General features: G+C 46.0%; 1 protein-coding gene across 1 annotated transcript; it reads right to left on the bottom strand.

Moving 5' to 3' along the window:
• Window positions 1–346: 346 nt before the first annotated feature.
• On the bottom strand, window positions 347–799 carry LOC146187367 (uncharacterized). The gene has a single exon (XM_084608197.1). The coding sequence runs from the start codon at window positions 797–799 to the stop codon at window positions 347–349; it is 453 nt and encodes a 150-aa protein (XP_084464323.1).
• Between the last annotated feature and the right edge of the window lie 11,556 nt (window positions 800–12,355).

Genomic DNA, 12,355 nt, shown 5'->3' on the forward strand with positions numbered 1-12,355 from the left:
GCAACAAAATTCAGGCAGCATTCCGATTTCATAAGATTCGAAACTAACATTGAAACACATGGATCGATTCATATAGAAACACTTGTACGTCGGTATAACATAAACGTCACCTTCACAAGTAAACCACGTTTCCGAAAACATAACATCGAAACGAGTTTCCACTTCGCTGAAAATACAGTCAAGTTCTTCTTGCTTATTTCGGCCAGATCTGAGATTAACGTGAATACAAGAGCAGCAATGAGGATTATTAAGCTTAATGGAACTACTGAGGTCACAGAGATCAACTAGATAAGGAAAAAAAGACATTGAAAAAAAGAGTGCTGCGTATTACCGCACATTACTGGCCTCACAACTGGTCTAAATCTGCTGCACAATAGATGACAATCGCAGAATCGTATTGTTTCCATCTAACGAACACTTTTCCATTCCGGTGCCAAGCGTACTGGTACTCATTTTCACCTGCCCAAGCCTTTGCATAGCGAAACAGCTGACGGCTTTGACGCGTCATGTTTTCAGTGACTGAAACATCCGACTGAGCATCTCTTAAGGCTGTCCGCTTCTGAAACCACATGTCCCGAGTTGAGAACTTTGAAAACCGTACAATGATCCCGGGCACCTTCCCTGCCTTTGAAGGAAGTCTGTGCACAACATCGACGTCGTTCAAAGTGAGCTCTGGCAAATTCACAGATTTTGCTACATCATTTACCTTTTCCATCAGATTCTCATCATTTGTCACCGGTATGCCATGCACCTCAAGATTCAGCTTTCTATTTCGCCACTCAAGGTCGTTCACAGTCATTTTCAACGACTCAACATCATCAGCGTCGACTCTGGTCTCAAGGGCGCTAACACGTTTTTTTAAGGTACAGATTTCTTTATCATGTTTCACTTGTTGCTCAAGTATATCATCGTATTTTTTTGACATTAGTTCAATGGACTTCTTCACTTCATCGACTTGATCAGGCAGGCCAGCAAGAGCATCAAGTTTTCGACATATGCCGGCTAAACAGCTATCAAGGTCTAGCTATAGGGTCTTAGCGCACGTGTTGTGCCGCTGGTGTTGATTGCATGGCCTCCGTTTTTATGCCCATGTCGCGGGTACGTACTCTGAACGGGAGGTCTTAGGCGTTCCGGTTCGTTGCCAGTTTCGAGTGTGTTCAGTTGATCCGTGCTGGCAAGAGAGGTGCATGTAAGAGGTTCACATGGTTCCATCCATTTAAATATTGTTGCGTGGTATGGCAAGCGATGAAACAAGGCGACACAACAGAAACAGAACGACGTGATGACATCATGATGAAACATGTTTTAATGGCCAGCAGGCCTAGCGCAAGCTCTCCGACCCGCGCCACTGCCCGCTTCGTCGACTTCGTAACATGACCCGACCGAGCGATCGTCACAGTCGATTGCATGTAATCCTGTGCATGATGTGAAAAATGACCACAGGCGGAGGACTCAGAGATGAAATGCTTGGCACCACAATGAATGCGAAGATGGGATGAATGCTTACTCCGGAGCATCAGGTAAAATCAAAACCGTTTACCGAAGGCTCATTGAGACGCCAAACGGCTTGGGCGGGGGTGCTGTTTTCGCTCGAGTGGTCGTGAGGTCGCTTCATCGTGGGGTCGGTCGGGTCGGCTTTGGGCTCTTCCTGTTCGTCGTATGTTGTGGTCAGGGCTGGGGACGGGGCTAGGGAGAGAGGCTGGTTGGGGTCAAGCAGAATGGGCTGGGGCAGAGCTAGGCGGCGATCTCTACATGCTTTCGGTCGATGAACCCGGCGTACGGTTGTCGTCGACGGTACAAGGCGAGGATGGGGATGAACTAGACCTTCAACCAAATTTTGGGTGGTGGAATATGGCAAGCGATAAAACACGGCGACACAACAGAAGCAGAACGACGTGATGACATGATGATGAAATAGGCTGTAATGACAACCGGGCCTAGCGCGAGCTCTCCACCCCGCGCCACTGCCCGCTTCGTTGTCTTCATAACAATATTTACCTCATTCAATACTAGATCGTTTTTGCTATTATTCGGACGCCTCGAAAGTTGGGGCGTAATCCATCTCTGGCCAGGTGTGCATCAGGGACCTGTTGGATTTCTGCGCCATGAATGACATCAACGGGTTAATAACTGAGTTCCATGCCAAAAAAGAAGTGGATGCCTTTAAATGCGTTATCTGCTTCGGCAGCTTGGGTACGTGACTGGTACATGTACATTTGGTGCTTGTTTGTAAGTCTAGATAGGATGTTCGTCAGTGTGAGCTTCGCGTATGGGCGTGAATATCGTGTATGAATGTTTGCATGGCCTGGATCGCTGTTCTCCGGTGCTGTGTTTCATGTGTTTAGTACAGCAGTGAATGATGAAGTGGGTAATGTACAGTGGTGCTGCGGCTATGCGTTTCCTTATTTCATCAGTATTTGGCTACTTTGAAACTAATGTAAGGTGCGCGTTCCCCAGAAAGGAAATAAGTGTGAATGTAGTTGTAATGACTACCACCGATTAGCGCTACTTGTGCCAGTGAAAGAAGAGGAGGCTTACCTCGTTTCGTCGTCATATTCCGCTGTTAAAGATACAGGTAGAATGAAAGGAAGAAGTCGGTTACACGGTATGAAAGAGCACTAAAGAAAAGTACAAGGGAGGAAGCCTCTGTTCGCAGATCGAGCCAGCGTTTCGACAAGAGGACTTGTCTTCGTCTGGGCAGAGAGATAATCACTGGCAGAGGTTTAAATACGATTATGCTTCCGAAGGAGAAACGCTGAGGAGGGCGGCTGAAAAGAATATAGATCAAAGAGTGCTGTAGGAGAGGGTGGGTGGGGAGAAAGTAGGTGAAAGATAGAAAAACAACTGTTTCTTTAGTATTTATTTCTCAGCCTGGAACCGGTGATACTCAGGCCTGAAAAAGAAATAAAAGCGGCTGTACTAGGAAAAATTACAATGCGGGGTGAATGTTTAGTAAGCACCTAAAGCAGGTTCCATGCTAACACGCATTTCTTGAAAGGGGACAGACATTCCAAAGGGTCCTGGTAAGGAGTATATGTACAGAGGAAAGTCCTCAAAAGCTTTTCGAAAAGGGGGGAGAAGGACAAAAAACAAAATAATAACAGGACAGTCAACCAACAAAGAAATAAAAAGCTCAGGGGCCAACTAAAGTAAGAAGTGATAAGACGAAAACCTGTTTTCAGAAACACATGCAGCATATGTTATTGTGGAGAGGCGAGAGAGTGTACACGTGCTGTTAATAAACTGTACAGTTAACGCTATATGGGATTGTTTTCCCGAATAGTTATGGTGCAGGGAAATATATTTAAAGAATTTTAACGTTCCTTTAAAAATATTTATTCCTGCTGGTTCTATTGTTCTAAATAGATGAATGACATCTATTTCTCTATATTTTCTGTCCTTTGCAGATTTAATGGCTGACTTGAGAATATACAATTCTTTTTGAGATGCTGGGAAACTGCTTTCTGGGGGTTTTTGCGTGTGCCTTCCCGATGGCCATTAAGCCTTTTGTTCAGTGATTGCCCTGTCTTTTTGATGTACTGCTTATGACAGAAGGAGGAGCATTCTAAAGGAAGACAACGTTCGAAGTGGTGCAAGTATTAAAGCCTGATTTTATGCGAAAAGTGCAATCGTTGCAGTGCTTTTACCCGTGGTGTCTTTTTGTATATGATTGCACGTCTTACATCTGGGGCGAGAGCAAGGATGTGGTTGTGTTGGATGCTTGTTGTCGAATTTAGAATTTACTAGAATATCTCTGAGGTATGTATTACATTTGTATGTTAGCCGTGGTACCTGCGGGAATACTTTCTTCAGTCGTTCACAACACGTTAGCATGGAGTGGTATTTCCGCAGAATATTGTTTATGTTAGGAAGGGCATTTGAGTATTCAGTTACAAAGAAGGTTTTCGTTCAGTGTTGGCCTTTGGTCGTTTCGTGGACACATCGTTGAGGTTTAAAGTGTTGCTTGTTCGAGGGCCATATTAAGGGACTTACCGGGATAGTTCCTCTGAATTAGTGTTGCTTTCAGTGCATGTAGTTCTCTTAGGCTGTCATATTCTTCTAAGCCGTGACTTTCCTACAAATATTCCTTGCTTACTATATATTGGATGATGACTGGTAACATCTAGGTATTGTTGCTCATCTGTACAAGGAAGGCTTTCTGCACAAGGAAGTTTCAAGTTTTCCCTTTTCTGCTGGCACCGTGGTGTCGAGAAAGTCGACTTTAAATTGCGACAACTGGCAAGTGAATGTAATGCCACTGGGATCATTATTAGGATGCTAGACGAACGCCTGAAGTGATTCTGATCGACGCTGCTATATGAATATATCGTAAGTATAGCCAATGTATGTAAGTGGTTTTTCTGGAAATGATTTCATTTTATTAGATTCTAGAACTCCGACGATTATATTCGCGTACGCCGGTGCGAACGAAGTGCCCATGCGGGTTCCAAATACTCCTTATATATTAATTGTATTATTCAAATATTGCATAAAGCCAACAGATAAGCAAGAATACCTAGATTTTACCAGTCATCATGCATGAGATTGTAAGTAAGGGATATATTTAGGACAGGCAACACGGCTTAGAAGGATTTGTAGCGATGACAATGACTACCTAAACGAACTACATTCATTGAAAGCAACACTAATTCAGAGGAACTATCCCGGTAACTCCCTTATTATGGCCCTCAAAAAAGCAAGCACTTGAAACCGCAACAACTTGCTCGCGAAACGACCAAACAGAAACACTAATCGCTAGCCTTCAATTGTAACTAAATATTCCAACGCCCTTCCTAACAAAAATATTATTATGAGGAAATACCACTCCATGCTAAACTGTAATGAACGCCCGAAGAAAATATTCCCAAACGTAACACAAACCTCAGAGATATTTTGGTACATTCTAAAATCGACAACAAGCATCCAACGCAGCCCGATTCTTGCCGTGGACCCAGATGTATAACGTGCTATCGTATACACAAACATATGATTAAAAGTACCGCTACCGATTTAACTTTTCACATAAAGGCGGACTTTACTCGCACATCTTCAAAAGTTGATTACCTTCAAGAATGCTCCTTCATTCATAAAACAGTACATCGGGGAAATACGGCAATCAATGAACATAAGGCTTAATGACTATCGGGCAGACACAGGCAAAACGCTCCGAAAGCAGTTTCTAGCATTAAAATAAGAAAGACCATAGGTTCGAAGAAATTAAATTGTATATTCTCCCGTCAGGCTTTAAATGTGCAAGAGTCAGAAACTATGCAGATGCATATCTAATACATAAATTTAAAACATTAGAACCAGGAGGAATTGATATTTCTAAAGAAACGTTAAAAGCCCTAAATATATTCCCTCTTTGCCAAAACTGGTCGGGAAAACAATCCCGTATAGCGTTAATTGTAAAGAGTATTCACAGCATATGTACACTCCATCCCCCTCCGCAATGGGTTATGCTGTACTTGTTACTCTAAACACATTTCCGTCTTATCACTTCCTGCATTAGTTGGCCTTTGAACTTTTCTTTCTTCTTTTCTTTGTTCTCTGTCCTGAAATTATTCAGTTTCTTTATCCTTTTCCAACTTTGCAGAACACTTTTGAGAATGGTTCCACTGTAGTTATACTCTTTATGAGGACCTTTTGGAATGCTTGTTCCTTTTCAAGAAAGGTGTGTCTGCACCGAATCAGCTTTATGTGCTGACTAATTATCCACCTCGCATTGTAGTTTTTTTTCTGGTACTGCTTCTGTTATTTCTTCTTCAGGCCACAGGTTGCACGGCTCGAGGCTGAGAAATACATACTGAAGATTTTTTTTCTTATTTACTCTTTGACCTACTTTTTCCTTACCCACCCTCCTCTACACCACCCCTTGACCTACTTTCTTCTCACCTTTCATCGGCTTTTCTTCTTCAGAAGCAAAGGCGTACTTAAACTCCTGCCTGTGGTTATCGCTCTGCCCAGACGAAGACAAGGCCCCTTGTTGAAACACGGGCTGTACCTGCGAACTAACGCTTCCCCCTCTCTACTCTTGTCCAGTGCTCTATCATGCCGTGTAACCGTCTACTTTCTCTCGTTCTGCCTGGTATCTCAAGGATGAGACTTAAGAAATGTGCTGTTAAAAAATGTGCTGTTAAGCGATAACTTACACAGCTCGTTCGGTCCAAATGCCATAGGCGCCATAGTAGTAGTTGTCACCACCGCTTGGCAAAAATAATCGAAGGGCTGCGTAAAAATATCTATCATAGTACTTTGCGCTCTTAGCCATTGATGACAGGTTGGGGTGTGATAGCTGATCACCAGTTAATGAAATCATTGTAACTGATTGATTGTTCGGCGTCTTGAAAACGAAAAAAAAAATATTACAGATATGGTGTAAAGATGTCGAAATGCACACAATGATAAGCCATTTCTTAAATGCAAATTTAACAAATTAAATAATAATTGAGGAATATATTATTACAATCAAAAAATGAAATAGGGGTTCAATGGTGTCAAAATATCCATAATGAAATGTTAATGCTTGATGATACTAATTACAAATATTTGGCATAATGGATCAATAGATATCTCATTGATCTGAAACTGAAAATGAGAAAAACGGGGTCAATGGTTTCAAACTGATTAGAAGGGAGGGCCATATTTGCTGATTCTAAGTGTCGGGGAAAAAAATTCAAATATAAACAAATAACGAAATTATTTATTGGAAAGCATCGTCTGTGTGTGCGCGTGAATCGCAACGTCGTATCCTTAAGGGCCCCTGAAATGCTACTCGCAGTAAAATTCTAATGCAAGAAATTCACAGAGGTTGGCTTTGTGATTATTGGAGCCAAATTTGAAAAACTTTGCCTTGCGCCGATAAGTTTGCAAATAATTTTTAAATTGTGCTTCTGACGACCGTTCGCAACCCATTTGGACGAGACATTTCCGCGCGCAAACCTCCACTGTGACATCAGTGGGGTGCTGGGCGCGCTCGCTCATTTGCCGCTACCAAGTTACGAGGGTGGGATGGGGCCTAGTGGCTCGCCGTCACAACTTGTTTTGTTTCGTTTTCCTTGTACGCTGGCGTGCGTTGAGCTGAGGGTGGAATGGAGGCGCATCATTTTCGATCGCCTGAATGATCGGTACCAATAAAGCTAGTTTAAACATTGTTTGCGTTGCAGAGAGGATACATGGCATACCTATTGCTCGTGCACGCTTTAAAACTTTAGTAAATGGCTTTTTATCGCCCTTTTAATGATAGCGCTTCTGTCTCCGTCGTTCCATCGAATACAAACAGCGCGAATACCTGAATGTGCACGGAGACCTATCAAATTTCAAGAAGCAGCATCCGAGCATACCGGATACATCATCGCCCGGCAGGAAAGATTCTTTTAAAAAAGCTAAAAAAGGAACAAAATATCATTCTTTTTTATGTGTTTGTGAAACACTATCATTTCAAACCATTAAAGAAGGAGGTTAAATGTCCTCTAATGTTTTATTGGATAAAAATGATATATCACTAACGTCCTGTTGCGGTTGTGGTTGTCGTCGGACGACTGCATATTATGCAGAAAGACTTCCCGCGATCACGGCTTTCAGGCAGTTCAAAAACGATCTAGGTACCCTTCTAGCCTAGTGCGAACCGCCGGCACGTAGATTACATCCTTGCCGTATCCTATATCCCTCAGCTTTTTAGAAATATCAAAACGTTTCTCCAAGTGGTCAGGGAAGATTTATAGAAGTCATGTTTTCGCTCAATTTTAGGATATGCTTCTGCTGTATGGGTTTCGTTTGAAGTTTTCGACATACATAAACATGAAAAATACGAGACACGTCTGACCGTTATGTTTTAGTTAAATCATGCAATGTTTTAATTTTATTTAGGGCCACACTTTCTAAACAAGCGACGGCCTAGAATTCACTGGAACCCCTCAAGGTCACGCTTGGTTTAAAACACGTTAATTACATTTATGATTCCCGAACTTTTAACCTTTTCCCCCCAAGTTTTACCTCATTCTCTTCCTTGTGTTTGGACGACGACAAAAAGTGCGCGAGTACAAGTGCATAAAGAAGTTTTCCAGTTCCCCCTTTCCCCACAAACATTTCCTCTTATGACCTGTTGTCGCGATTTCGCATCACACCGGTTTTAAGCCGCACCACCAGAAGAGAACATCTGTAGCCACTACCCCTGTGCTCAGAGGGAATCTACAGATGCCTGGCCACATGTGGGAAAGGCAGCGCCATCTACCCTCTATTCGGTAAAGAGCAGACGGCTTTCATTTCTCGAGTTGATGCCGACGAAGAAAGTTTCCCAGCATCCATCGATTGACATCCGACTCCATTCAAGGTATGTAAGTATTTTGAATATAAGAAAATATTGCCTAGCGGACACTTGGTTGAATAACGCACGCAGATCGCGCAAATAATTTGTTTTTGAAGATTAGTTGTTTTTGCAAGCGTCCGTCGCTTTGTCGCGTTTTCGCATCATCAGGCTGTAGGGTTCCGATTTATGCACAACTTCATCTTCCTTGGGATGTGGCCAGGGAACTAGTAATTGTTGTTTTCTTGCAGTCACTCAATGCTTTTCGTTCGTGATGGAAACCAGAAAGTTCTACGGGATCAGGGTTCCACCCGTTGAAGAAAGTGAAGATAGCTGCCTCAGCGACAGCGGTTCCGACTACAGCCCTGACACGGAATACGCTGCCCCAGCAGATCAATCTGGGCTGTCCGGGAGCGACACAGGTGCGCAATGTTTTTGTTTGTTTGTTGGGCGAGTTGCATTCCGCCATAACGTGAAACGCCGTCGGCGTTCCTTCGTGTTGTATTGCAGCGGCGCGTCCTTGCAGTGGCGCGTCCGTTTCTTTTTCAAGCCAAGGTTTTAGGGCTTCTCAAATGTGGTATGCCGACCTCGCAACGATTTCTTTTTCTTTTTCGCAGATCACGTAGATGAAACCGAACAGCCTTCAACGTCAAGTGCAAGGGGTTTCCTCTGGAAGCAAGCGAACGATCCGCGGACATGCCACCCTGAATGGGAAGACAGTCTCCCAGACCCTCCAGATTCGCCGAAACCTCCCATTCAGTACTTCCGCTATTTTTTTGACGACAAGCTTCTTGTCGAGATTACAGACCAGTAAAATCTCTATGCAGTACAGAAGAATGCCAACAAAGCATTACGCCTAACAAGCGCTGAACTAGAGCAGTTTCTTGGCGCCACAATGTATATTGTCACGGACAAGAGGGCTAGATGTGACTAAGACGACGGGACGAAGCTCAACCAGCAGGCAAAGTTCCGCGCACAGCACGCGAAACCACTTCGGCGTCCTTTTCTTCCAGGTGTCACCTAAAAACATCCGGGACACCAGGTGGCATTACTCCCCCTCCTAAAAAAACGAAAGCACAGACTGGGCGCGAGCGATGGGCGATGCAAGTCAGTACAGAAAACGAATATAAAACAGAGGCGGTGCCCTACACAACTAAACGAGTGCATAGTACACCGCACATACGGTTTCATGCGGACAACGTGCACCACCTCGGATCGTGGTTGTCGACGCGAGGTCTGCACAGTACCCGCTGGAAGGACTTCGTATGTCACTTCTGTGACACGGCGCAGAACCTTGTAAGGTCCAAAGTATCGCGACATCAGTTTTTCAGACAAGCCGGGCCGGCGCACCGGTGTCCACACCCAAACTTGCTCTCCTGGTTGGTATGTGACGTGTCGATGACGGAGGTTGTAGCGACGCGTATCCTTTCCCTGCTGTTGCTGAATGTGGATGCGGGCAAGTTGACGTGCTTCCTCGGCGCGCTGAGCAAACTGCTCAGCGTCTGGGATGAGAGGGTTATCCGTGCAGCACGGAAGCATGGCATCTAACATCGTCTGAACGTCGCGTCCATAGAGCAGGCGAAATGGCGTAAAACGCGTAGTCTCTTGGATGGCAGTGTTGTGGCATACGTGACGTACGGGAGAATCTCGTCCCAGGTCTTGTGCTGGGAGTCTATGTACATTGCAATCATGTCGGCGATCGTTTTATTGAGTCTCTCCGCGAGGCCATTCGTCTGTGGGTGATAAGCAGTGGTTTTGCGATGGCTCGTGTGACTCAGCTCAAATACGTCGTGCATAAGTTTTGCCGTAAACGCCGTGCCTCGATCGGTGATTACTTGGGACGGTGCGCCATGGCGCAACACGATCTGCTGCATAAAAAACTGGGCGATCTCAGATGACGTGCCACGCTTTACCGCCTTGGTTTCCGCATACCGTGTGAGATAGTCGGCCGCAACTATAATCCATTTGTTACCGACCGATGTCAGCGGAAATGGGCCCAGAAGGTCGATGCCGATTTGGTCAAACGGTGTTCGGGGAGGCGCAATAGGTTGGAGCAAACCCGCTGGCTTGAGAGGTGGCGCTTTTCGACGTTGGCACTCACAACAGCCTCTGACGTAGCGATGAACGGCGTCAGCGAGTTTAGGCCAATAATAGGCTTGACGAACTCGGGCGAGTGTGCGTGTAAAGCCCAAGTGGCCGGAGGTGGGCTCATCATGGCAGGCAAAAAGGATATCGGCACGGAGGTCGGCTGGCACTACGAGGAGGAACGCTCGGTCAACAGTGCTGGAGTTCTGTTTGTATAGAACGCCATTCCGGACACAGAAAGCAGACAGGTTTCGAGCAAATTGCCGAGGGATATCAGCAGCGCGACCCTGCAGGTGATCAATGACAGGTCGAAGGTCCGGGTCAGCTCGCTGTCGGGTCATTATGTCTGAAGCGCTCACCAGTCCAAGAAAACCGCTCTCATCGTCCGTGCTCTCATCGACTAAAGGGACGGGTGCGCGCGACAGCGCGTCAGCATCTTCGTGCTTCTGGCCAGATTTATACACAATGGTGTAGTCAAATTCTTGGAGGCGAAGACTGCATCGTGCTAGGCGCCCCGATGGGTCGCGGAGGTTAGCCAGCCAGCACAAGGAATGATGATCGGTGACAACTTTAAACTGGCGGCCGTAGAGGTAAGGCCTAAATTTCATGGTTGCCCACACAACCGCAAGGCATTCCTTTTCTGTAGTGGAGTAGTTTGTCTCGGCGCGGGAGAGCGTGCGGCTGGCATACGCTATTACCTTTTCGACGCCAGCTTGGTGTTGAACGAGTACAGCGCCAAGGCCGATATTGCTGGCGTCGGTGTGGACTTCGGTGTCAGCGTCTTCATGAAAGTGCGCAAGAACAGGGCTTGTTTGCAGTCGGCTGCGCAGCTCCGCAAAAGCCTCTTGTTGCTCGGCGCCCCACACGAACTGTGTATCATCGCGCGTGAGGCGAGTCAGGGGGGCGGCAACTTTGGAAAAATCGGCGATGAAGCGGCGGTAGTACGTGCAGAGACCCAGGAAGCGTTTCAAACTTCTCTTGTTTGCAGGAACGGGAAATTTGGCGACAGCAGCAGTCTTGTCGGGGTCTGGCCTAACGCCTGCGGCACTCACAAGGTGACCAAGAAACTTCAACTCTTTGTAGCCAAAGTGGCACTTCTCGGGCTTGAGCGTCAAGTCAGCTGACCGGAGGGCATCTAATACTGCGCGCAGGCGTTCGAGGTGTTCTTCAAAGGTTTCAGAGAATACGACAACGTCGTCGAGATAGACTAAGCAGATTTGCCATTTGAGGCCGGCGAGGACGGTGTCCATCATGCGCTGAAAAGTTGCCGGCGCTGAACATAGGCCAAAAGGCAGCACTTTGAACTCGTACAGTCCATCTGGGGTGACAAAAGCTGTTTTTTCGCGGTCCCGCTCATCAACCTCAAATTGCCAGTACCCACTCTTCAAGTCAATGGAGGAGAAGTACTGGGCGCGACGAAGCATGTCGAGCGAATCGTCGATACGGGGCAGCGGGTAGACGTCTTTTTTAGTGATGGCATTCAGCTTTCGATAATCGACACAGAAGCGAAGGGTCCCATCTTTTTTTCTTTACCAGCACGACAGGGGATGACCACGGGCTGTTGGATGGTTGTATGACACCATCACAAAGCATCTCCTGAACTTGTGTCTGAATCGCTTCACGTTCCGTCGTTGAGATACGGTACGGCTGCTGGCGGATAGGGCGGGCGTCGTCAGGAGTAATGATGCGGTGCTTCACGAGAGGCGTTTGCCGTACTTTCGATGAGGACGCAAAGCAAGAGCTGAACTCTAGTAGGAGGGCGAGATCCGGACTAATATTAAGACGGTCAAGTGGGGGCTGCACAGTGCTAACAGCCCCAAACGTAAAACATTCAGAAACATCCGCTAAGGAGTCAGCAAACGCGATGGCAGTAGCACGAAAAAAATTCCGGGGTTCGTTGGTGAAGTTAGTCACCTGGAGATCAGACCGGCCGTCGCGGAGATGGATGAGGCTGCGCGCTGTACA

The sequence above is a fragment of the Amblyomma maculatum genome, chromosome 6 (assembly GCF_055883805.1).
Source record: "Amblyomma maculatum isolate TAMU_Amacu chromosome 6, ASM5588380v1, whole genome shotgun sequence".
Taxonomy (NCBI): Eukaryota; Metazoa; Arthropoda; class Arachnida; order Ixodida; family Ixodidae; genus Amblyomma; species Amblyomma maculatum.

What these genes read in the sequence shown, in the direction of transcription:
- LOC146187367 (XM_084608197.1), bottom strand. Translation starts at nt 799, where the DNA reads ATGACTGTGAACGACCTTGAGTGGCGAAATAGAAAGCTGAATCTTGAG.